General features: G+C 54.2%; 1 protein-coding gene across 1 annotated transcript; it reads right to left on the reverse strand.

The window, feature by feature from the left end:
* Positions 1-1692: 1692 nt before the first annotated feature.
* MMP2 (matrix metallopeptidase 2) lies at positions 1693-26367 on the reverse strand. The gene is made up of 13 exons (XM_080828401.1): positions 26124-26367; positions 23392-23618; positions 22309-22457; positions 21113-21241; positions 20703-20876; positions 17784-17957; positions 16708-16881; positions 14853-15008; positions 13345-13480; positions 9621-9757; positions 8420-8579; positions 4054-4163; positions 1693-2598 (listed from the first exon to the last, which is right to left on the reverse strand). Exons 1-13 carry the CDS (start codon positions 26277-26279, stop codon positions 2495-2497), a joined length of 1986 nt encoding a protein of 661 aa, XP_080684527.1. The 5' UTR covers positions 26280-26367; the 3' UTR covers positions 1693-2494.
* Positions 26368-26655: the final 288 nt, after the last annotated feature.

Raw genomic sequence — 26655 nt, forward strand, 5'->3', positions numbered from 1 at the left:
TCCATGTCTCCATGAGCCTCAGTTGGCCCCTTCTGTAAAATGGGGATATACGGAACTCAGATTTACAGCTAAAAGAAACTTGACAACGGAGGGATTGGTACCTGGGGTCGAATCTTCCCCTCAAAACATGGACTGACTCTGGGAGATGGCTGTCCAAAGGAAAACTGAGCTTTCCCAATGCTGTTACTAGAAAAAGGCAGAAACAACTATTGCCTTCCACATTTGATGAGGAACTTGGCCCCGAAAAGGGAAATGATTTGGGCTGTGACTCCATTTCACCCTGAGGAAGTTCAGGGGCCTATCTGGACGTAGATGGGGGGGGGGGTGTTCTGGGTAAGATAAGCCTGAGGTCAGCAGGTCAAGCCCTGAGTTCAGGGAAGAAGAGGCTGAAGATGGGGAATGATTTACAATTACAGGTGAGCTGCTCACATCAGGCTGGAGGGCATGGTGAGAATCTGAATCTGGGCCCTGGCTCAGCGATGCTTCATACTCATCTACTGCAGAATCTCAAAATCTTCCAACCCCACCAGAGAAATGTGTGGCTTGCAGCTCCTTGATTAACCTCTCTGAGCCTGTACTCTCATCGAAGCATGGGGAAAGATTAATGTCTATGCCATAGGGTTGTGGAAACAATTTTTTTTTTTTTATTTGACAGAGATCACAAGTAGGCAGAGAGGCAGGCAGAGAGAGAGAGAGGAAGGGAAGCAGGCTCCCCGCCGAGCAGAGAGCCCGATGTGGGGCTCGATCCCAGGACGCTGAGATCATGACCTGAGCCGAAGGCAGAGGCTTTAACCCACTGAGCCACCCAGGTGCCCCTGTGGAAACAATTTTTTAAAAATGTGCCATGTTCATAGAAAAGCAGTTCAGAAATGGCATCATTTAGGTGTTACGTCGTGGAGCAGCTGAATGTTCTCAGTGTAATAGAGCAGGTTAATAATAGTGTATTACAGTCACGATATAAGCCTCGGGGGTCTTCAAGTTGGGGCTGGCAGTCCCATGTGGCTCTTTAGCCAGAAACTTGCACCGAAGACATTTCTTTAGGACCCTCAAGGACCTGAGCCATGGGGCAGGCCACAGGGAGGAGAAAAGACGACTCCCCGCCCACTAAGGTCACCCGCAGAGAGTCGGGTCTACTCCTCATCCCCTTCTCCACCAGCCCCACCATGAGAGGCCTGAAGCAATAAGTCTAATTAAAGCCAGAAGGGGGCTCTGAGATAACCCCAGTCCTTCAACTTGTTATCCCAGCAGCTCCGGGATTTCCAGAGAAGGGGATCATAGGTTCCGCGTCTTTAGGTTGTCGTAAAGGTTAAACCAAGGGAGGCACGTCAAGGGCCTGGCACAGAGTAAACGTTCTATTGATGGAGGGGGTGTTACTATTGTTCACTGTTAGTAGTAGCAGTGTTAGAACTGGCGTTCTTGTCAGCGAAGAAACAGAGACTCAGAAAGGCAGGGGGTCTTGAACGAGACCCTGCCGCAAAGTGACTGAACCCCTATATCAAGGCTCTTTCCACGGGACAGAGGGACTGCAGCTCCCCCACTCGGAGGGTCTCTTGCTATTTATTTTGGCAGCTCTGACCTTTGCAGCAAAGGTCACCTGAGCCCCAGAGGGAGCAGAGATGTAAACTTTTTACATTGTTTTCCTCTATCCTCTCTAGACGCTGCAAACAAAACAAAACAAAACAAAACAAAACAGCCCACAAACACTGCCACGCAGTTGGTGTCTTTATTCGTACTTGTTGACATTTCCCATGGGGAACTGTTGAAGGGAAGGGGGGACGGGACTGAGCGGGGTTTCCTCCAGCCAGTGGAGGAAGTGATGGGTTAGGGACGTACTAAATAGAGGGAATGAAAGAACCATCCCGACAGTGGGCTGAGATGCCTCGTGGAGTGACTTCAGACAACCTGAGTCCTTCTGTCAAGAAATTCAACGTCAAAGTGGAAACATAAAAACTGAAAGAAAAGAACAAAGTGTGTACAAAGCGATCTGCTAAGGTAGGAGAGTTTCCTAAGGCAGCCAGCAGTGAGAAGCCGGGTGTGTGGGGTGGCCGCGGGGCCATGTCCCCATCCCACTGCCAGGCCGGGCTCTCGGGCCACCAGTGCCCTCTTGAGACAGTCTCTGTCTGTTGGCTCTGAGGGTGCTGTCAGCCACAGAAAGTCGTGGCGGGGGGGTGGAGAGCCTGAAGTGTGGGAGCACCAGGGCAGCCCAGGGCAGGGCTGCATTGAGAACATCAAAGCATCTCTTTGGGGGGTGGCTTTGGAGGGCTGGTAGGATACGGAGTGGGGAGGTGAGGGCGGCTGGGAGGGGGACAATCAGCACCGTTCCTTGGACACAGGGCAGAGCCACTCTCCAGAACCTTAAATTACCAGGGAGGGGTGAGCACGCTGGTTAAGTACAGAGCTGAAGGCTGCCAGGCCATCCGGGTCCTTCCCTGGCTTCAGGGCTCGGTTGGCAGAAGATGACGGAGAGGCAGGGCCTGGGGGAGACAGAGCCCGCTCAGCAGCCCAGCCAGTCGGATTTGATGCTTCCGAATTTCACACTCTTCAAACTTTGGTTCTCCAACTTCAGGTAATAGGCACCCTTGAAGAAGTAGCTGTGACCTGGGAGGAGAAAGAGGGGAGGCTGTCACCACCGCGTTCTGAGACATGGAAGGTTCCCGGGAGCTTTGAGCGTCACCCGCCATAGGGAACAAGCTTTCCAACCAGAGGAGAGCCCTTGGAGAGCGGTAGAAGGGGGATGGCTGTGGAAGTAAGCGCTCGGAATCCCTGTTTCTTCATCTTGAAGATGGGGCTAAAGATACCAACCTCTTCGAGCTTGTGGCAAGGATTAAATGAGATACTATGTGCTATTATAAATACAAATAACAACACTCCACTGAGCACGGGCACAGACGAAGCACTTCCCAGAGACCAGATATGGAACACCAGGAGGCTTCTAGCTCTGTCCGGCCTACAGATGGGTTGTATTTGGCTCACACCAAAAGGTTTTTGTTTTGTTTTGTTCTGAATTCTGAGTAAGCTGCCAACCCAAAAACATCTGGAAATTCCACACGGAAATATGCATTTCTCACCTCCTTTTAAAACAGCTAGAATATCTTAACGGCACGCCCCCCCCCCTTTTCTTGCAGCAACCAGGAGAAGCAGGTGATTGTAAATAACCCACGTGCCTTCGGTTCGCCACAGACCCCTGTCTGCCCTGCCTGCCTTGCTCATTGGCACCATGGACTTGAAAATGTGGGACCCCTACGTACATGACCCCATTTACTTCCTTGAAAATCCCTGCACCTAGGAGGTGCTCCCTAGATGTTTATTCTTGAAGATACTCCTTAACCTAGTCCCCTCTAGATAATACACAGGTCTCTCTTGGACGTGTGAGACCTTTTACCACCGGAAGTTAGGGCTATGTGCTTCGAGTAGCAGAGGGGCTCAGAAGAAATCCTTGAGAAATTTAAATGCAACCTTCTTCTAAAAAGGCCAAACTGGGACCCCTTTCCAGGCCCCTGCAGACCTCACAGAAGCCTCCCCAGGAAGATGTTTTGCAAACTCCAAATGCTATCCCTTGCCGATACTGGTTGTGTTTTATTCAGTGAGGGCCCAGGGGCACATGGAGGTGAGTGGGAGATCTTTGCCACATTAGCAGCAGGGCACGACAAAGTCTGTCCTGTCTCAAATGGAGCCATCGTTCTGCTAATGAGAGGCAGTCACAAGGCCTCCTATGGAACCTGAAAGGGCCTGGACCAAACCCCAGAATGAATCCAGGGCACAGAGCCCGTGTTTCCTGTTCCAGCAGGCCTCCTGCCTTTCCCTTTCCTGGCTCCAGGCCCTGCAGCTGTGACGGGCCTTTCTGGGTCTTACTGCCTGGAGCCGGCTGAGTGAGCGGAGGTCAGGGGTCTGGATGCCTTCCCAGCACTGGGCTGAAGGGGCTGGTTTGTTTTTCCCCCCTGAGCGCTGCCTGCCTCCCTGCACAATGAGGGAGTGTGTGCTTGGGAGGAGCTGGGTCCGGCTGGGGGCGGGGAGGCACGTCCTAGAAAGCGGAGAGGGGCTCGGGCGGCTCACCGCCGCCCTGCAGGTCCACCACGGCGTCCAGGTTATCCGGGATGGCATTCCAGGCATCGGCGATGAGCTTGGGGAAGCCAGGATCCATCTTCTTCTTGACTTCATTATATCTGCAAGGAAACAGATATGAGGAACCCATGGGACCTCCCGAAAGGCCAGCCCTCCTCCAAACCTGGCTGGGAGGGCCCAGCCGCCGGTTCCTGGCTGAGCCTGGGAAATCAGACCTAGCCCTGCAGGGAGGCAGCCGGCTGGAGGGGAAGGCCAGAGAGTCAGACTGGGGTCTGGATCCCAACTCCACTACTCACTAATTACATGACCTTCAACAGTCCCCTAAAAGCAATCTTGTGATTACTGCTAACGTGTAAAGCAATGTGCTAACCGCTTTCCATATACTTTCTCAGTCAATCCTTGTGACAATCCCAGGACACAGTTATTACCGTAATATCCATTTCACAGACCAGAGACTTCGAAAGGGCACCCAGCTTCCCAGTGGTAATCCAACCCAGGCCTGTCTGACTCCAGGGCTGCGAGCTGCTCTCTGAACCTCTACTTTACCAACTGTAAAATGGGGCTGTAGTTAATGTTTTTAATTAGCATAGAGAGCAAATGAGAGAACATACGCAAAGTGTCTGTCTCCGTATCTGGTACTTTGTAGGTATTTGGGAAATGTTAGTCTCTTTCCAAACTCTGATCCCTGCTGTGGTATGAGGAGCACTGGACAAGGACAGGTTCCAGCCTCATTATTCTTTCACTGTGAGGCTGAGAGGCTTGGACAAACTGCTGTTTCTTTATCAATCAGATGGAGGTGACAGTCCCCATCCCAGGAGATGATCTCACCCGGGATGGCCAGGTTACAGGGCAAGGTGGTTTGGGAACCTAGACCCTGTTAGTCACAGGGCGGTTCTCCCACCACCCCCGTCCCTGCTGCAGCTACCAGGGTGAGTAGTTACACTGGGCTGTGCCTGTTATGCAGCTAAATACCTTGAGTATTAGCTGGCAGAGTCTTCTTCCTGGCTAGCCATGCCACCACCTTTTTCATTTCGGAGAGAATTTTTTAAATGCTGGGGTCCCTTTGGTTCCTTTGCTTCTCCACTTACATTCAACCTATTCATTGTTCCCCAAATACTTAATGAGCTCCCCCACCTCTGTCTGCCTGTGGTTACTGCATTAGTCAAGATAAAGTCCTGGCCTTGCAGAGCTCATTGTCTAGACAGACCTGTGTTTGAATGCCACTCGGGTGACAGCCAGGCTTTCCTCGGCCGTGCCTCGGAGTGGATCCTCGTCCCCACGGCCAGCCCGACCACCCCGACCCAAGACACCACCAACAACGTCCCCTGTAAGTTCCCTTCTACAGGGGGCTTTGCTTCCCCCTTTCCTCGTCACCCTGAGAACTGTCAGAAAAGCCTTCCTTGATCCCAGCTGCATCATAAGGCTGCTTGCAAAACCTAACATGCTTCCTCGTGACCTGGCATCCCAAACTCAAGTGTGCAGCTCAGAGTCCCAGCACTCCACCCACATCGCCTTCCCTGACACCCCCGCTTGGAGCTATGTGTCTTCTGCTAGTGTCCAGTCTGCCCGCAGAGGGCAGGCAGGGTAGGAAGCAATCCCATTTTAGAGATGCGGAAACGAAGGCTTAGAGAAGTGAACTGATTTGGTTCCAAGTTCTGTTTCTCAGGGAAGAACACGGCATCATGGCATCAGAAGGTGCTGCCTCTTGCAGGGGCTTGGAGCTCTTCATTTAGCTCTGTCCCCAGGCTCTTACAGTGTCTCCTGCTGGCAGTCTTTTAGAGGGTTTCTTTCAGGGCGCCTGGATGGCTCAGTCGGTTAAGGTTCTGCCTTCGGCTCAAGTCATGATCTCAGGATCCTGGGATCGAGCCCCACATTGGGCTCCCTGCTCAACGGGGAGCCTGCTTCTCCCTCTCCCTCTCCCTCCTGTTCATGCTCTCTCTCTCTTTCACACTCTCTCTTTCAAATAAATAAATAAAATCTTAAAAAAAAAAAAAAGGTTTCTTTCTCTGTGACACCCTATATTTCCCTGCAGCTGTAGGAATTGGCAGTGTAGAGCAGGTGTTAAGAACACAGACACCTGCATCCCAACTTTTCCATGGGTGTGTATCCTTGAGACACTTCAGCCTCAGTTTCTAAACCTGGAAAATGGGGCTAAGAATAGTATCTACCTTAAATAAAAAATAAAGGTGAAATGCACACATGTCTATTTCCCGCATTCTCACATAAGCTCCACAAGTTAAAGTGTGACTATTTCTCGACCACTGCCTTCCAGCACCCAGCTATGGTGGGTGGTGTGGATGGACATACATCTCCTATGTCCCACCTGGGACATAGGGGATGCTGAGTGTATATTGGTGGGTTTAGTGGAAGCTTCCAGAAGCAGAAGCTGAGTACTCCCTGGCATAAGGGAGATACCAGGCTGGAGGCAGATGCTTGTCTTCTGTCATCGGGGGCTCTCTGTCCTTCTCCTCTGGGCCCTCTGCAGACTCAGCTCCGGTAACAGTGTCAAGTTCATCAACCACCTCTTCTGGGAGACACATCTGTCTCTTCTGGAAACCCAGTCCAGAGCATCCAGTAAGGCCTTCAGCTCAGCCGCTTTTAAGTAAGCGTCGCTGACCTAGAGCAGGGCCTCCTGGATCCCAGCTTGGGAAGGTGGGCTTGTTGCAGAAAGGGACCGGGGAGCAGGTAACTCTCCCCGAAACCCAGCAATATACCAGCACAGCACACACCCTTGCGTTCACACACCCTTGCGTTCACACGTGGCTACATCTGTCCTGTGTGTTTACCAATCCCCCAGGAGGCACTGGAGGGAGATTAGAGAAGTCCTTCCAACACCATGAGCCGTAGACACCCGTCCTTATGATCGGATTCTGAGATTCACGTTTCTGTGTGTCCGTGTGTTTCACTGTCCACATTCTAAGATTTGGAGAGGAGATTCAGGGCGCCTACCATGCAGAAAGGCCATTTGTAGTATGTGCTTGTGCTGAGGATTGTTCTGGATCCTGTGGGCGGAAAGCCCGCTCCGAGGTTTCCTGGCTGACTGTGTTCTTTCTTGAGGCTTGAGATATCCATCAGCTTGAGTTGCTAAGTGTCTTAGCAATATGTCTGGAATTCCTCCCTGACACCGGCAAATAGCTTCTGAATGCAGGGCAGCTGGGGGCGGGGGTGGAGGGAGAAGAGAGAGGCCTGGGAGGGAAGCTGGACTGTTCCAGACAAAGGGCCCACCAGAGGCAGCCACAGGAGGAAAGCAGGAACCAGCCCCTGCTCCCCCCACCCCTTCCCACTGACCGAATGACCCTGAGGGTACCGGGGAGGAGCGTGGGGTTAGGGCACAGGAGATGCGGTCATCGTCCTGGCTCTGTGGTCAACACACTTGCATTTAAATAACACAGACCACGTTATTTCATTTCTTTGGGCCACTGTTTCCTTGTCTGGGAAATATGAAGAATTATAATCAAACTCCGGAAGTCTGGGCGGCCTTTCACTGACTGTTCTTGGTTATCGGGCTCCCTGACCTGTACCCCTGACCGTGGCCTCTTGGAATTGAACCCTTCCCTTTTGATGACCTAGAGCAGGGAGCTACTTGCTTCTGAACCGGCCCCCTGCCAGTCTGCGTCCACAGACACTGGGCCCATGGCAGACACACCAGACACACCTGCTGCTTCCCAGGGGGGCCCAATTTGGATGTTCCTGCAGGCAGCTGGTGCCCCCATCCCTCTCTTCATCATATTTCATCCTCTGCCCTCCCCCTGCCTTTACCACCACTATTTCAGAGGACCCTGCTATCTTCGGTACAGTACTGAACAGTAAAGAATAAATAGCATGTTCTCTGGGAGCCAGAATTCCGAGGTTCAAATCCCAGCCCGCCACGATGTGGCTGGGTGACTTTAAGGTAGACACCTAACCTCTCTGAACTTCAGATGCTCATCTGCAAAATGGGAATAATAGTAACAATACTGATCTCATAAAGCCCTTGACATAGTGTCTGGCATATAGAGTCAGAAGTAGCAGCTGTTGGCCTCATTTTTATTATCCCCTTCTACAGCGAGTCACCCCCAAATGGGAAGCTCCAGGCCGGGCAGACATGGGCCCCGCCAAAGCCTTCGGACAAGGAAAGGAGGTTCCGAGCAGCCCTGTACCAGCAGTGTGCTGTTCATCCTTTGCGGACCTCTCAGAGGGCCTGCAGCCCTGTCAAGTTAGAGGTCAGAGAGGGGGTATCTGAGGCCCCAAACCGCCGACCCTAACCCAGGAAGCCGGAAACCACAGAGCGTCTTCTCCACGTCCGCGTGCTGGCCGCGCTGTCCTCCTTTCCACTGCCCCGCCCCCCGCCTCCACGCCCTCCCAGCCCTCCCCTCACCTCCAGAACTTGTCTCCGGCGAAGATGTAGGTCTTCTTGTTCTTGCTCCAGTTAAAGGCCGCATCCACACGCTGAACATCAGGGGGCAGCCCCAGGCTGGTCAGCGGCTTGGGGTACCCTCGCTCCAGGGTACTGGCTGAATAGACCCAGTATTCATTTCCTGGGGCGGAAGCAAAGGTTGTGTTGGTGCCTCATGCTGGAATCCCTCAGCCTGGCCTGTTCCTTCTGTCGTCTGACTGCCGGGGGCCCCACTGTGGCCGTTCTCAATGGGGACACAGGGTCCTGCTCCCTTCCGGTTCAGTGCCCAGAATCTGGTCTCCCATATATGGTTTTTACAAAGTGCTTATCTGGCCGAGGAGGTGAGTGAGGGCGGTGGGGTGCCTCCAGCCCTCGCTCACGCACCAAGCCACGTACCCTAAGTGTCACACCTGCCATGAGACCTTCTCCTGACTGGAGCCACAACTCAGGATCCCTCTGGGATGGAGGAGGTAGGGAGCTGGCTGGGGGAACGTGTACTCGTCACGCTGCCCAGCCTTTGGGCCCACGTTTCAGACCAGGGCAGGCTCCTGTGGGTCCTCCCTCCCCAGCCACAGCCTTACTGCATTTCCTCCTAAAAGCCTGCTTTTCCATCTCCCCTGCTAGCTTGTGAGCTCCATGAGGGCAGGGCCTGGACCCCTGTCACACGGTAGGTTCCGATGAAACCTGGGTGAGCAGGGTTTCCTAAATGTTGGCCACGGGACCCTACCTCGGTTGTTTTTACTGCTTACAGAGACTTCCTATACTATTATTTAGTACATTTATTCTTTGCTTTCGAGGAATTTATCTTGAAATCCATAGAAAGACATTTATTTTTTGGAAATAAATTCTCTTTAAATGTTAAAGATGACCCGGCCCTTTAAAAAGTTCCAGCTAAAATCACTGTCTGCCGAAGGCTCTAGTACTGGAAAAGTGTTAGAGACAACGCACTGAACTGTGATTTTCCTTCTAGAAGAGGAGTTGAAAGGATTGAAAATTAAAATGTAAGGGAACATTCATTCTGTGGGCTAGTGCTGTTTGATGCTGGGTGTCTGAGCCCTTCTCCCTGAAGCCCATGCTTTCGGAACTAATGACTGAGAGAACAGATCCAGAAAGGAAAGGGAGCACGCATAGGTGCACAGGAACCCTGGGGAGCTGAGGGCAAGGCAGAGCCCTTCCCACACACCTGCAAAGAACACAGCTTTCTCCTCCTGTGGGGCCTCGTACACGGCATCAATCTTCTCTGGGAGCTCAGGCCAGAACGTGGCTACCAGCAGGGGCCCCATGGGCTTGTTCCGCGGCGTCACCGTCCGCCAAATGAACCTGGGGTGGGGGGCAGGGGACGAAGGAAACCACACCTTCTGTCACTCTGCAGCTGTTCCCACATATGCCTCCCCAAACCCACTCAAAAACTTCCCAGTGGTGGTATCTCCAGAGGGGGAGGCAAGGTCAAAGGCACAATGGAGAAGGACTGGAGAATGGGCAGAGCCCCCTCTGCAAGATGCCAGGGCTGAGAAGCCACGTTTTCGCTCCCTGTCTTGCTCCCTCCTCCAGGAAGCCTTCCCTAACTACTTCTGTCTCTACCATAGTCTTCCTCCTCTGAGCCTTTTAACACTGAGTGCCTTGGAAAAGTAGTTTGTTTTTTAAAATGTCTCTTACTAAATCAGAAGTCCACTGAGGCAGGAGCCGATGGTATTCAAAGTATTTCCTGAATTGCAATGGAATGGACACGTGCATTTTGGCAAGGGTGAGAACTATTATTATTTATGGAGGACCTACTAAGTGCCAAGCACTTTGTGTGTCGCGTAAAATGCAATCGCACAGTACGACAAGATAATATGCACTCTTGGTGGTCTACCAGCATCTATGATACGTTTATTTCCCTATCATCCTTCCTCACCCCACTCCTGTGTTTATGATCCAAGCTTGCCCACCTTCGGACCCCATCCCCATCCTGATGAGCTTAAGCCGCTGGTCTCCAAGTATGATCCCCAGACCAGCAGCATGAGCATCATCTGGGAACTGGGGAACACAACATCGCTGGGTCCCACTCGGGACCTATGCACCAGACTCTCTGGGCTTGGGGCCCAGCAATCTGTTTTAACACGCCTTCCAGATGATCCTAACACATGCCGTCTCCTTTGAGAACCGCTGGTCTAAGCCTATCAGCATTTCTTGGCAACTGGCATTGATTCAGCAGTGACTGTATGATTCATGTGGGCCCACGAGACTGAACAGACTTGGAATTCACAGCTGGGGAACCTCTCACTCTTTCCTGCTGGATGTGGCCAAGGAAGCCTGCAGCCCCCTCCATGCAACCCCACCCCGGCCCCTGGCAGTCACTGTGTGACCACGAGGGACCCAGCCTTCAGGGAAAATCAATGCAGAGGATAACAGTGGACAAAGGCATCACTGAATCACTGAAACTCTTTCCGCCCCCCGAGGCAGCCCCATCTCTGGACTTCATACCGCATGAGAGCAGTTTCTCTCTGCTGTGTAAGTTGGTTTGAGTTGGGGTTCCCTGTTCCTGGCACCCTGATACTGTAAGAAGGTATCACCATCTTTACCCGACAAATGAAACTCAGAGAGATCATGGTATTGTCAGGATTCAAACCCAGACCTGACTCCAAAGTTTGAGTTTAATTTTCTTGCCTATTACCCTTCTCATCCCCTCCCCCACCCCCGCCCCCAAATCAGTGCCTACCACCCGTTCTGCACATGGGCGGTGCTTAAGTATTTACTGGCTAATTCAATGAACTCATCAAACACTCATCAACTTCCTTTCGAAATGATGCTGTGTCAGGCCAGGGATGGCTCCAAACCCAAGCCTGTGCTCTGCACACTTTCCCAGGTCCGCATGTCTCAGCTCTGAACGTGGTCAGGGCCTCCCAAGTGGGAAGGGCTCCAGGTTAAGGACTCTGTTGGGGAGGGGGGCCCGATGGTACCTGACTTCTCACTGCATTTTGAGTCTCCCCTCTCTCTCTCTGCATCCTGGTCATCTCCCTGTGGGCCAGAAGACTCTGGAAAAAGCAGGGCACTTGTCCCCCAGCACCTAGCCCAGGGCCTAGACCAGAGGAGGAGGTCCTTCACGAAAGTTCGCAGAACACCTTCTAGCCTCATCAGGCTCCCTCCATCCCTCCCCCAAGCCAGGAATTCTCACATCTCAGTGGCTCTGGTCCTGCAGGGCCCCCTGACCCAAACACCCTCCCAACCTGTCAGCTCATCACTCTCCCTGGATCTGCTTCTAGTGTAAAGGCCCGCTGAAGTGCTGCTTCCTACTCAGAGCCTTTCCTGACTTGAGGTTGTCCAGGCAAGCATGTTCCAAATGCTTCTGCAATTTCATCCTTTCACTCGGCTACGGACTGCTGTCAGCGCTCCCTGCCTTTGTTTCCCAGACTTGGCCGCTGCTACTCACACTTCAATGTGCCTAAGATTCATGGGGAATTTGCAAAAATGGAGATGCCCAGGGCCCACTCCCAGAGATTTCAGCCAGAGGGCACGCGGACAGGTGCAGCAACCCACACTCTTAACATTCACTCCCTAAGGGGCTCTGGCGTAGAAGGCCCCTGGACCTCTCTTTGACAACGCTCCTCTAGGCATTAGGTGTCCCCTCCGCTCCCAGCACACCACCTCCACCCCCAGTTCTTAAAGCAAAGTAGCTGGCACTGTAGGTCCCAAATGGCTTGTTGCTGACAATCCTAGCTAGCGCGATTGCATACACTTACCCCGCGTCAGGCATTATTCTAAGCATCTAATCTTACAGCCTCGAATCCCAAAAACAGCCCCATGAAATAGGTGAGAAGACTAGTCCCGTTTTATAGATGAGGAAATCAAGGTACACAGAAGCCTCATGATTAACTTGCCTATATTCACGCAACCAGTGAGCTGCAGGGCCTGGATTCCAACCCAGCTAGGCAGTCTGGGTCCAGAGCCCATTCTGTCAATTACCAGACTGGATGGATGGATGGATGAATGGATGAGTGGATGGCTGGCTGGCTGGGTGGCTGGCTGGGTGTGTGGATGGATGGGTAGAAGGATAAATGGATGGGTGGATGGATGACGGATGGATGATGACAGACCAATGGGTAATAGATAAATGGATAATGGATGGATACATGATGAGCAAATACATGAACGATGGATGAAAGTATAAATGTATGTATATGTACAGATGGATAATGGACAGACACCTTAATGCAGTCCTACATTATGTCTGCCATTCTCTGGGAGGGCTAGGGCGGCTGGGTGAGTCTCAGCTCTTGGCTGATTGAGCTGGGGCCTTTATCTCTAGCACAAAGGCGACCACATCTCCCCTGTGGTTACTTGCTCCCCCTCCAAGGAATGATCTGGCTGTCTGGGGTCAAGGCCATTCCAGGAGAAAGCCTGTGGGAGCCTGGTTTGTTGTTCCCAATTCTTCCCTCTGCCCCTATTTCAAAATTCTACATCCATGTGCGTTTGCCATGTGACCTCACGGCACCACCCTCTACAGCAGGGGTTGGGGCTGGCCATGCAATCTGCTTTAGTCAATGGAAAATTCTCAGACGTGATGTGTGTGGAGGCTTTAAATGTGCTCATGTGGTTTGATTCTGCCTCTTGTGCTTGTCATCTGCCACGAGCAGCTGCTAACCCCGGGAGAATGAGGGACGTGCTGAACATCCCCGAACCCAAACCGCAGACTGAAAACCAGACAACCAAAGCAAATAGAGCAGACCCAGAGACTAGGAGAGAGCGAAAGAGATGTCCGCTGCCGTAAGCCACTGACATCTGGGGGCTGTCTGATACACGGGACAAAGTGTCTCCACAGGCCATTCTGTGAAGCCCCCAGGAGGCTCCCTGACCGAGGGTTGGGGAACCAAAAATAACAGGGAATGGGCAGAGGGCAGGGACAAGGAGCAAGCGCCCGCACTCACCTGTCCTTAAAGAAGAAGATCTCCCCACGGATCTGAGAGATGCCATCGAAGACGATGTCCTGCTTGCAGATCTCAGGAGTGACGGGTCCTAGAGTTGGAGTGGGGCCGGTGCCCGTGCCGGTATCAGGGGAAGCCCCTGGAAAAGGAGGACGTGACCTCAGACCCTCCCAGGTCCAGCGACTATCCCCACCAGGCTGAGCTTCTAAGACCACCCACCCCTGCCTGCGAAAGATCAGAAAAAATAGTATTCTGGCCTTGGAGTGAGCATGGGGAAGACACAGAGAGGATGCCTGGACGTGGCGCGGGGAGGACAGTAAAGAGAAACCTGAATCTTGACAGAGGCTGTTTGCTGATGCTGACCGGTCCCCACCACCGTTATTATTACCATTATTACTTCTGCTTTATAGGTAGGGAAACTGAGGCCCACAGAGGTTGAGTGACTCGCCCAAGCGTTCAAACCCAAAGCTCAGGTTCTCAAGCCCGCAGGACAGTCAGGGACATCCGCGGCCACCTCTGTGTCCAGCACTGGGTGTGTGGAACTTTCTCCAGGATTCATCCCTTTGTCCCTCGTGGCAACCAGCCATAGTTTAGAGATGAGGAAACCAAGTCCAGGGGGGTAAAGACCTGCTCCCTCTCTTGCTGCTGGTGAGTGGTGGACACATTCGAACCCGGCGTCTCTCCCTCGATCTGGTGTTCATTCCCAAATCCATGTGCCCCCAGCCCTGTCACCCAGCACCACTCCCGCTGCTGTGACTTGGTCCAGGACCATTTTATAGCTACCTTCTTTTTTTTTAAATGGGCCCACTCTAACCTCACCATAAGTGTTAGTAAATTTATCACTGGTTTCAAGCTCTACTACACATTAAAGTAAAAAACAATCGGGCGCCTGGGTGGCTCAGTCGGCTAAGCGTCTGCCTTTGGCTCAGGTCATGATCCCAGGATCCTGGGATCAAACCCCGAGTCAGGCTTCTTGCTCAGTGGAGAGCCTGCTTCCCCCTTTCCTCCTGGATCATGCTCTCTCTTGCTATCTCTGTCTCTCTCACACATGAATAAATAAAATCTTAAAAGAGAAGAAAAAAATCGGCATGAAAATCAGGCACTTTCATTCACCATATCATCAGGGTCTTTCTATACACTGGGTGATTCTGCCTTGCGTTTAGCTCGTTGTCCTGGGTTCTAAACCTGGTGACCGTGGGCCAGAAGAGTCACTTTCCTTGGGCCTCAGTTTACTCACCTAGAAAATAGGGAGCCAGTTTCTCCCCTGCCGACCTCACGCAGTGGCTCTGGGAAGCCAAGAGGGGCATGAACCCTGGTGTTATTTGGAAAGGAAAAGGACCAGCCAAAGGAAAGGGGCTAACCCTTGGGGGGTGGCTCTGCTACCCCCAGACCAGATCAACGCTCCTGCCGCCTGCCTTTGTCTCCTGCAGTCCTGGAGAACCCTGGGCCTCCATCCCAGGCTGCAGGACCGCCCCAGACCCCCATCCGGAGGCCCCCACGCTGAGGTTTACCGTAGAGCTCTTGAATGCCCTTGACGTCATCATGGGACAGGCGGAAGTTCTTGGTGAAGGTGTAAATGGGTGCCATCAAGGCTCCAGGATCCTCCGAGTGCTCCAGCCCCATTGCATGGCCAAACTCATGGGCTGCCACCAGGAACAAGCTGTACCCTGAGGGCCGCAGGAGGGAAAGGGTGGGGGCAGAGAGACAGGGAGAGAGTTGAGAGAGCAGCGAGGCTCTGGCCCCAGCAATGGGACCTGAGTGGGGCTGAGAGCTCTGCGGTTGGCTTATATCGATTCTTCTTTCTCCTAAGAGTTCTGGGACCAAGAGACTATGTCCACTGCCTTCAAGTAGGGCCAGCCAAAGTCCCTTTGTCCCTTTCCAGGGTGGGATTCCTGGGTGCTATAAAGGAGAGCAAGGAGCAGATGCAAATCCTCTACTTCAAGTCCCATTTGTTAAAAATCCTGTTCTCTGGCTCTATGTACTTCTCTACAAAGAGTAGGGGCAAAACTTGCATGCACGGTCTCCAAAGAGGTAAGAGAGTGGGTCCACCATATCTTCCCCAGGAAGCAGTAAAAACCACTCTCCCTTGGAGTGGCTGCCCAGGCTCGGCCACAGAGGGCAAACCCCATTTCTACCCTGCTGTGGGATGAATTGAGTCTCCCCCCAAAAATAAGTGGGGTGCCTAACCCCAAGCACCGCGGAATGGGAACTTATTTGGAAATAGCTTTACAGATAAATTCAGTGAAAATGAGGTCATCCTGGGGTACGGTGGGCCCTTAATCCAATGTGACCGAGTCGTTCTACGAAGAGAAGATACATAGAAGTCCACGTAACAAGAAAGACAGGGACAGGGACAAGGCAGCCCTCTGGGAGAACTTGGCCCTGCCAATGCCTTGACTTTGAACCCGTAGCTTCTAAAATGCACGAGAATGAATTCCTATCGTTTTAAGACACCCGGGTTGTGGCACTGGGCTATGACAGCCCTGGCAACCTAACGTACACCCCAAGGGTGCCACACAAGCCCCAGAGTCCCACGCCATTTACCAGCAGAGGGAGACTCCCGCCTCTAAGGAGAAACTAGGGCAGAGCGGGTAATGCTAGGCCCCAGCATGGTGTTTGACAGGGGTTTAAAAAACACTCCTCTGTCCAGCCTCTCTCAGTTAGCATGATCCAAACTCCACCTCACTGTGAGTAAAAAAGAAGAAAAGTCACAGAAAAAGAGGCTGATCGAATTCTGACCAGCCACGGACCAACCCTCTCACCTGGCCATCTGGGGCCATCAGATGGGGCCCCCAGGCAGCCTGCTCACTGCACTGACCACATGGTAAGGTCATGGCCTACCTCCTGGTCACTCTCCTGCCCCAGCCTGTGTGCCCTGGAGGGCTGAGAGCTGTCTCAGGTGGCTCTGTCCTTAGCACTCAGCACTGTCAGAGAACCCCCATTCACAACTTGGCCAAGGATGGTGTCGAGGGGGCAAGGAAGGCTCGGGGGGCTCTCTTGTGCTGTGTGGACAGTGGCATTGGAGAATGAGGTTACTTCTGTTTTTTTCCCTTCTCCTGCCCACCCAGGCCCTTGAAGGTGGGGATGCCCCATAGGGGAATCATTCTTTGGTATAGGGTACCCTGTGCCCAGTGCTGAATGTTTGGGATGGTAAGAACCCCATTGGAAGGGTGGTCAAGATTGGAGGGGAAAGACAGCATCTCTGTGGTTGGGCAGGACCTCCGCCACCACCGTGTCTCGACCAACACAGGCGGGGGTCTGGGGGGTTGGAGTCTATGCCATAAGTGGTGGGGGTGCCCTGGAAGGTTTCTGGTGCAGGGGTGGGGCGGTGTCTGGTGTTTCTGCCCAATGGTCAGAGCCTCGTACCTTGGTCCGGGCAGAAGCCCCATTTGCGGTCATCGTCATAGTTGGCCGTGGTCGCACACCACATTTTGCCGTCGCTGCGGCCCGCGCTGGTACAGCTCTCATGCTTGTTGCCCAAGAAGGTGAAGGGGAAGACACAGGGGGCGCCTTCCGAGTTCCCTCCAACGGTGGACATGGCTGTGGAGGGAGGGGCATGGGTCAGGGGGCAGTAAGGCATCTGAGGCCACCACCAGGGAATGACACAATGCGGACTTTAATGAGCCACGCGTCCGGGGTACTCGCTCAGCCCCGGGCCCCGAAGCAAGCACTTTATACACGTCTCGACAACCCTGGGCAGTAGGGACCATTCATTACCCCCATTTCATGGATGGGAAAATGGAGCTTGGAGAAGTAAAGAAACTTGCCTGAGCAGTTATTGCCAGAAGTGTGAGGGCTAAGACTCAAACCCACACAGCCAGATTCCAGAGCTTTATTCAGCCTCCCATGGATGGGGCCAGAGGGACCCGAGGCAGAAGGGGCCGGGCAGAGCTAACGGTGCCCACATACTTCCTTAGACCGTGAGCGCCCTCACGCAGGGTCCTGGGGAGGACCTACCTGGGTCTCCTGCAGAAAGCAGGTGTTCGGTAAAGATCTACTGGAAGAAGCAGAAGGAAGCAAGGAAGGGAGGGAGGGAGAAAGGAAGCAGGGAGTCCTTACTGCAAAACAGAAACTGAAGGCTAGAGATGCGGATGAGAGCAAAGAAAGGCAGGGAAGAAAAACTTGAAGATGAGACGGGGAGAGAGAGAGAGAGAGAGAGAGAGAGAAAGAGGATTACCCGGGAGGCTGAGGGAATGTGGACCATTCAGACAGGGTTCTGAGCTGGCCGGACGTTAGGCATCTCCAACTCAGCTCAATGGGCTACTGGTGCCCATGCACTGTCTGTCTGATGTGGGTGCCCATGCTGTCCCAGCCACTAAGCACTCTGGCTGGCACCCCAGTTCTGGGGAAAGGAGGTTGGGGTGGGGAGGGGGCTCTGGTAGGTTTTCTCTCTCAGGACGGGCTGCCGGCCTCAAGGGGCAGGGAGAGGCGGCAACACCCACCGGTCTCGGGGCAGAAGCCATACTTCTTGTCACGGTCGTAGTCCTCGGTGGTGCCGCACCAGCGGTAGCCGTCCGTGCGGCCCTCGGTGGTGCAGCTGTCGTAAGATGTACCCTGGAAGCGGAACGGGAACTTGCAGGGCTGCCCGTCAGCGTTGCCACCCATGGTGAACAGGGCTGGGGAGGGGGGGAGAGAGGGAAGGGGTGTGAATGTGAGAGGCCACCCGCCTGCCTGGCTGGGGATCAGCTGGGCGCCTGCGTGGGGAAGGCGCCGGTGGCCAGGTCACACCTGTGAGGTTATAGCATCGTGAGAATATTCAAAACCGTCTCCCGTGGTGGGGGACCTGGTGCTTCTCTGGGCTCCTGGAGAGCAACCCTGCCCTGGTGCTTCTCTGGGCTCCTGGAGAGCATCCCTGCCTCCCTGGCCGGCTCCACCCGTTCCCAGAGACCTTAGGGATGCCCGCCTCAATGCACCCAAACCCTCTCCTCCCAACAACGAAACAGTTAAAACCTGGCACACAGCACAGGGTCTGCAGAGCCCGGCCCACACCTCAAGGTCACGGTCCAAGCTGCCTGGCCGTGCCCACACCGTGCAGACTGTGGATGGCAGGACCATAAGAGTCTTTCCATTGGAGAGATAGGAAAACAGTTCTGAGAAGGCTCCTGGTCCTCCTCTCTCTCTCTTGCTCACAGTCTTTATTGCACATGCGCACGCGCGCGCACACACACACACACACACACACACACAGGAAGCTTCACCTCCCTTTCAACCCCAGGGGCTTTCCTGGATGGCCTGCTGTGGTCCCTGCTGGACAGAGAGGAGGAGCAGAGGAGGACAGAGGGAACAGAAGGGAGGTGGTGTCTTCAGAAACCTTTTAACACGCTCTCTGAGATCCCTCTCCGATCTCCCCAGGACAGAGGCTAGGACTGGAGAATTGGGGGGAGTGGGGTTCAGAGTCTGGGCTCATCTGCATGGGTTCTCCCCCCACTCCCCCGTGCCTTCATCCACCCCAAAGCTACAAAATGATGTGTCTCCGGAATTGCCAATGAGCAAAAACCACAAGTGCGTAACAAGGGCAGTCTGTGCGCAAAGGCGCCAGAAGTGACCTCATCAGCCCCCCGTTAACTCCACCATGACCAAAATGGGGGCCAGGGATCACAGGATCAGGGCCCCATATCCTCACTACTCCCCTCTCCCCAACCAAGAGACCTTCCCCCACAAGGCCACAAACAGTGAGATACCGGGGAGAGCCCAAACTGAAGCCAGATGCCTTGTTGGCCTCAGAGAAGGAAAGGCAAAGTGTTAACCTCCACAGAGGCCAGCCTCTGCCTTTGGCCTCCCGACAGCTGCAGGTCTACCCCCCAGGAAGCCCCCATCTCCTTTCAGATCCAGCCCCCAACAAGGATAAAGACAAACAGCCACTGACTCAGCAGTCAGGAGGGCCTGAGTAACCAGAACATCTATCCCAAGACCCAAACCCGTGCGTGTTCTACGTATTTGCATCTGGCTAAAGACCAAGTAAATGGCTAATGGCCAGTGTGGGGATAAACCAGATTTATGAATTACAGCTGTTTCCACTTCCACGATCAAGGCATTCTGTTCTAATCACAGGGACTGACACATGGCAGGGTTAAGGCTGCTTGAATCCCTCCTGGGAAAAGCCACATACATAAACTACTTTTGTTTAAAAGTTTCTGACTCATGAATGGTCAATGGCTTGAGCTCTTACTTAATACAAAGTATTGTGCGAGCTTTGGTATTAAAAGTGTAAACAGGAACACGATTAACTAGCTCTTTGTTCCCTCCCTTCTGTTAAGACGGCTGGTGCTCAGCGTTCAGTTGCAATGGGGTCAGAGAGAGTCACAAACTCATCAAATTACATCTGAAAAGACAGAGGCATAGATAGGTCAAAGAGTCTTTACGGGATGCAGAAGAAACACGTATCCACAAAATGAATTTTGGAGTTTTTTTCCTGTGTTCCCCCCAGTTTTCTGGGCTTTTGACCTCTCGAATCATCCAATCTAATGACGTGACCACGTACGAAGATGTACACGCTGTCTTTTTATGATTTCTGGTTACGAAGTGTGTCTCACGATGAAGAATATATTAAGAAAGGATTGAGTGTGTACATCAGTACCTTATCCCTTTAAAAAACTTCTCCTTCTATATGGTTTCAAAATATCTGAAAATGTCGTGTCCCAAGCATTGGCAAAAACACGTACGAGAATACTGAGTCAGGCTACTTCTTTTGCCAGGACACAGAGACGCAGACACAAGCAAAGACAAAGACTCGGACAGATATGAAACCGCCCCCACAACCAGATGTGTGTGTGTGTGTCACACACACACACATGCACACACACACATGCACACACTAGAAGAGTTAGCATCAGGACCGGGAACACTCACTGACATTCCCAGGGCCGGAGTCCCCAAGCTGGGTTGGGTACCAGCCTTGGTGTCTGAGTCTTGCTTCCCACTCCTGCTGCTGGGCTTCCAATCCATCCCCCAGCCTCTCTCCTCATGTCCTTGAGGCGCGCCCACCCCCACCCCCATCCTGGTCTGGGGGCAGAGAGTGATTCTAGAGAAAACCACTGGGCATTTGAGTAGTTCCAAGTTCATTCTCACACATATTAGAAAAAACATAATTAGCACACCAAACCTGTGATTTCACAACTATTATTGCTAATGGCAAAACTAACCAACAAACCAACTGATTTAATGACAGTATCACATAAATGTGTGGACAAGAAGGACGAAGCTGTGGCTCACGTGAGGGTGGGGGCCTGCGCGAATGAGGTGGTGGGAGGACGCTGGCTGATGGGCAGCATCAGGCCTGCGGAGGAGTGGGCACGGGGGTGGGGGGCGACCTGGGGAGGTGGAGGCTGAGGAGGAAAGCCTGGGGCCAGGCGGCCGCTCACCTTCGTGGGGGCAGAAGCCGTACTTGCCGTCCTTCTCGAAATTGTAGGTGGTGGAGCACCAGAGGAAGCCGTCGGAGCGGCCCGTGTCTGTGCAGCTGGTGTACTCCCGGCCGTTGAACAGGAAGGGGAACTTGCAGTACTCGCCATCGGCGTTCCCATACTTCACTCGGACCACTGAGGGCGACACAGGGTGGGCGGTCAGCCCCTCCAGGCGCTTCTTTGGAGACCGGGATTCTGACTCAGCCGGGTTACGGGACCTCCTTCCCATGGCCAGCTCTCTGGTCCCATCAGAGCAGATGGAGAGGCCCGAGGTGGCCAGGGAAGCCAGAGTCCTTGTGGCCAAGGGACAGCGAGGCATGCGGGGGACCAGAGAGGAGACCCGGGCGTGCCCCGGATATTCACTCTCTTACCTTGCCCTTCTCCCAGGGTCCACAGCTCATCGTCGTCAAAGTGGGAGTCTCCCCCAACGCCGGGACCGGGGGCAAAGGCATGAGCCAGGAGCCCGTCCTTGCCATCGAAAGGGTATCCGTCTCCATGTTCTGCAACACACAGGGTGTCGGCTTCCAACTGCCCCAGCTGGGCCCCGAAACCTAGCCACACTCCCATCTGTGGGGCCTTAGCTGCCCTGACGTCCGTCCCCTTCCCTGTCCGGTGTGGTTATTCAATCCTGGGAACAGAGCATCTCAGTAGAGTGTTCCTGACTTGACTGTTATCATCTGATGGTCTGCACTGCCCCCTCAAGTCTATATGTCCCCCCGTTATCTCTACCGCTGACCTTCACTGTCCACACGACGGCCGACGACATTATACCTACCCACAGACTAATACGCCCACCCATGTCCTCACCACTCTCCACTGTCCCTCATCTATACCGTTGTCTGTATCACCTACCCCACATCCACACTGCCCATCCAGCCCTGTCGCTTACCCTCAAGTCATCCCATCGCCAAAATCCACGTTAACCTTCAGCTATGCTTTGCCACCCAGGAGCTCGCCACCCACCCATGTGTCAACACTGTTGCCTGTGCCCATGTCGTTTACCCACATCACAGTATTACTCACAATGTCCACACCACCCACCTTCAGGTCCGCACTGCCGCCAGCATTCACAGGACCAATCCACACGGCGTCCTTGGTCCCTGGATCTAGCCCACTTCCTCCCGAGTCTACACTGCTCCACTCTTCCTGACTCAGTCTCACATCTAGAATGCCTCAGTGTCCACCAGCATTAGCCAAGAGAACTTTCTGTGATGATGGGGTATTCTTTGTGGCGTTCAGCTCAAGAGCCACTGATCTCATGTGGCCACTGAGAAGCCAAAATGTGGCTGGTTTGATAGAGAAATGGAATTTTCAGTTCAGTTTAATTCTAACTAATTTAAATGTGAATGGTCCTGTGCCCCTAGTGGCCACCATGCTGGATGGGGCAGACAGACCGCCTGCCTTCAGGATTACACCCTCTGTACCCACTGTCACGTCACCTGACCCCATATCAGTGTGGCCGCCCAGTGTCTACGTCTTCTACCCTCCTGTCTAAGCTCTGCTCAGGATCCCGGGGCCCCCCGATGGCCAGACCACCGCTCTGTCTCTGCACCCCTCTTCTGCCTACCCCAGCGGCCAAAGTTGATCATGATGTCCGCCTCCCCATCGTGGATACGAGAAAACCGTAGTGGAGTTACGTCGCTCCAGACTTGGAAGGCACGGGCAAAGGCGTCATCCACCGTCTCAGGGTCCAGGTCCGGCGTGTAGCCAATGATCCTGCAGGGGATAGAAATGCATGCGAGTGTGTCTGTGTGCACGGGGGAATGGGAGTGTGCACATGCACGCAAGCGTGCACGTACGTGCCTAAACGTGTGTGTGTGCCGCTGTGTGACCGTGCAGGAATGGGTGTGAATGTGCATGCCCGCGTGCTGTTCCCGAGTGTGTGCCTGAGTATGTGAGGAGTGCACAGGCTGCTGCTGTGCGCACGTCTGAGTGCATGAGTGTGTACACGTGGGCAGGTGTATGTGTGCGTGTGGAGCAGAACTCACTGGGAGAACAGCCTGCCCAGGATGCCTTGAGCTTCCGTGGGGCCCTAGACCAGCCCGCATCTCCATGGCCCCAGCTCAAGAGTCTCCTTTCTCACCTCTGGCTGGTGGGCAGGGAGGCTACGGGACAGAGAGCTCACCCTTGGAATCCAGCATGAGCCATACAGAACAGAGCTCTCAGCCCAACCAACGACCCATGGTAACAACTCAATGATAGGATATAAAATTCAATCAGCAGCCAGTCATCAACTCCCTCCACCCCGCCCTAGCGAGCCTGTCTAAGAACTAGAGTGACTAGCATTCCTTATGCTCTCACTGTATGCTGAACGCTGATGTCTCTCTTGATATCCCGTTATATATGGGACCAAGCTTAGTTTCCAGCGAACCTACAAAGAAGGTTAGGTTTTAGCCCCATTCTGTTGACTGGAAAGTCAAGACTCAATGCACCGGAACCTAAGGAGCCCGCTGCCCCAAAGCCAGTAAGAGCTTGAGACTCAAGCTCCGGTCTGACTCCACTTCCTAAGAACCTTATTGACAGAACTCCACAAGGGGCCAGGCCCACACCGGCTACTCCCCGGGTCCCCAAGAAAGGAGAAGTCAAGGTACAAGGAGACCCAGTGTCCCCCAGCCCCGGGGCCCTGCTTCCGGCCACCTAGCCTTGGCACCTGTATGTGATCTGGTTCTTGTCCCACTTGGGCTTGCGGGGGAAGAAGTTGTAGTTGGCCACGTCGGGGTTGCCACAGCGTGGCTTCCTCATGGTCTCGATGGTGCTCTGGTCGAGCTCCCCCGTCTGCGGTAGCCCAAAGAACTTCTGCATCTTCTTCAGTGTGTCCTTCAGCACAAACAGGTTGCAACTCTCCTTGGGGCAGCCGTAGAAGGTGTTCAGATATTGCTGGAAGAAATGAACATGGCGTCGTACTGACCCAAGCAGTCTGGGACCCAATGGTCCTGGGTAACATCCCGGGTTCCCAAACCCACTCTGTCACCCACCAGCTGAGTGACAGAAAAGCTGTAACACATGGCACGGAGTGGACGCTTACTGTATGCCCCATATAGCAACTCCACAATGCGTTACTCGTACTACCTCCCTCATACAGAGAAAGACATTCAAGCGCAGAGAGGTTAAGAAACTTGCCTACGAACCCACAGCTCACAAATGGCAGAAGCGGATTCGGACCCAAGCCATCCGGCTCCAGAGCCCATGCTCGGAACTCCTAACTCTCTGCCTCTCTTCTTTACCTCTGCCCCTCTTTTAATTCACCCCACTGCTGATGACAGCGGGACTGGTTCCCTCACTTTCCTTATAAAGAGATTCAAGGCTTATGTGTCTGGACTCCAGGAGCAGACAGACCTGGGTTCAAATCCCAGAGAGGTCCTTTCTAAAAAGAAAATCATCCCGTCCTCTGTGCTCACTGAGGCCTAAAGCAAACAGGCCTCTAGGGAGTTTCAGGGACGAACGAGCTCATTTATCTGTTCAACAAGTGTTTTTTGACTCCTACCGTGTGTCAAGCCCTGTGCCAGTACTGGGGAGAAACTAGTGAACATGGCAGAAGTTTCTAGTCTCCAGGGTTCAGACCCCGGTGTGGGGAGGCAGATGGACCACAGTCAATTGAAAATGGGATGTGTGATGTATGCTATGTCGGAATAATGAAAAGAACCAAAAGACTTTATTACAGGGGCCCTAACCTTTTTTGGGGGGGGGTAGTTAGGAAAGGGGACTAGAGAATATAATAATAGTGACAATGAGAATAATGACAAATATATCTCTTGTTGAGTGTCTACCATGACCTGGGTACCCTTCAAAGATGTCCTGGATGACCTTCTCCTTAACCCTGAGACTCCACCATCATGCTGTTTGCAGAAGCAGCTAAGAATGAGAAGTGGCATCAATTCCCCAAGGAGGCCAGTTGCTCATGACTGCCTGATGTGAAGCCAGACAATGTAAGTCCAGAAAAGGCTTCTCAAGCCTCCTCCTGCATGGCCTCCAGGCTACACCAACTTCCCTGTGCTGTAGGAGGTGTGGGGACCCACCAAGATTTTTCAAGGCTCCAGAGCTCACCCTCTACCAACAGCCATCTCATCGTGCAGTCCAGCTTCAGGCCCCTGAAATAAGGAGCCCCCTAAAAGTGTAAGGTCTCCCCACCCATTTGCCCAGCAGGGACAGAGGCCTGTATGCAGGGAAGAGGAGTGATGGTGTCACATCCCAAGAAGGGGTTCCTTGGGTGACCAGAGGATATGAAAGTCCTGTCCTGGGCTGGTTGGGGACAAGGTTGCAGGAGAATAGATTCCTCTGGTGGCTGAAGGAGTGAGGAAGCAGATGTCTTGCAGGCTGGAAGGCACATCTGGAGGGGTCCCTGCCCCTGAGGCGCTCACAGGGTGAGAGGAAGTGCACCTCTGATGCCCCCAGCCCCCTTGTGTAACGCTGCGGTCTGTGGCAGGGCAGTGGGGAGCTCCTCCAGCCGGCCCAGCTTGAGGCAAAACAACCTCTGAGCCACAGCTCGGAGTGCCGCCAGGAGGGAGGGCGGGCTGGCGGTGCTCCTACCAGAGCTCGGGGCTCCATCCGCCCCCGCCCCACGCGCCAGGGCCCTCGTGCACCGGCCCCTCCCGGCGCCTGGCCGGCCAGTGGCCAGTTCAGTCCTCTGGTTCTCCAACCCCGCTGCAGAAGTTCGAGGAAACTTTCCGAGGTGCAACCCTTGACCCTCGTGGCCAACTGGTCCATTGAGCCAGGTGAAAAAGATGCGCCCTCTGCTTCCCTCCTGCCTCCCAAACTTGCCAAAAGATCGGCTCCAGGGCCTCTCTCCAGATGTATGCCAAAGGCCCCTTGACGTTGGCCAAGCTCTGCTTTGCCCTGAGTTCCCAGCCACACGTGTGCAAAAGTTAACCCAAATTGTGTGCCAAAGGACCCTCTTCCCAAAGTCTCACAGGGGTTCAAAGGATCCGTGTTCAAAAGAGACCCCTTTCAGGCCTTTGGCCAAAGGCCTAGGAAGACGCTTGCCAAGGGCCTGTTAGCCAACCTCCCAGATGTGTCCAAAAGTTGTTTACGGAGCGGCTCCCGTGCCAGATCCCCCAGATACTAGACAATGCCGCCTTATTTACCAAGGAGCTCCCTTCCAGCTGTTTGCCAAAGCGTCCCCTGCCTACCACCACCGGCGAGAAGCCCACCCTGCCGGTCTCCGAAGTTGCCAAGTTATCAAAGGCCTTCTCCAGTTACTAAGGCTCCCCTACAGTTTGCCAGAGATCCCTCCCTCAGCCAGCCAAAGAAAGCCCCCCTCCCCCAAGCCATTTCCCGAAGCTCCTCCCCACGCCGCGTGCCCACCGCGGGGGCGGCCGCTCGGGAGACCCCCGTCCTCTGAAGTTTCTCCGAAGTTGACTCCCGCCGGCGGGCGCTGCGACTCACCACAGCCAGCTCTTTGTCCGTTTTGGGGGCGACATCTCCAGGAAACTTGATGATGGGCGACGGCGCGGCGGCGGCGCGGCCCCACAGGCAGCCCAGCACGCAGAGCACCCGCAGCGGGCCGGCGAGCGCGCCCCGGGCCCCTCGCGCCTCGGTCATTGCGCTCCCGGGCCCCGAGCGTCGCCCGGGGGGTCGCTGGCTCGGTGCGTGTGGCCGCGTCGCCGCCTGGCTGGCGCCTGCTCCGCCGCGCGGCGCTGCGCTCCGAGGGGCCGCTCGACTCGGTGGCCTGGGGTTGGCCCGGCTCAGCGGCGCATGGTCCGGCCCCCGCGCCCCCAGCCCGCGCCGCCGCCGCCGCCCGTTCCCGCCGGTCCTGGCAGCCCCTTTGTATGTTTCAAGCCCCAGATGCGCAGCCTCCAGCCACCGCCGGAGGAAGTCTGGATGCGGCGGAAACAAGGAGGGGGCAGCCGCCAGATGTGGCCTGCTGGGCTGGGAGGGCGCGGGCTGCGCAGGGAGGGGGGCGCGCTCAGGCCCGCCC

The sequence above is a fragment of the Martes martes genome, assembly GCF_963455335.1.
Source record: "Martes martes genome assembly, chromosome: 17".
NCBI classification, from domain to species: domain Eukaryota; kingdom Metazoa; phylum Chordata; class Mammalia; order Carnivora; family Mustelidae; genus Martes; species Martes martes.

Excerpts from the sequence above, each read along its gene's own strand:
- MMP2 (XM_080828401.1), bottom strand. The coding sequence starts at position 26,279 with ATGACCGAGGCGCGAGGGGCCCGGGGCGCGCTCGCCGGCCCGCTGCGG. Across the intron at positions 16,882-17,783 it reads TGGCTTCTGCCCCGAGACCG|CCATGTCCACCGTTGGAGGG; the intron begins GTGGGTGTTGCC and ends CTCCCTCCACAG. Across the intron at positions 9,758-13,344 it reads ATCTTCTTCTTTAAGGACAG|GTTCATTTGGCGGACGGTGA; the intron begins GTGAGTGCGGGC and ends CCCCCACCCCAG.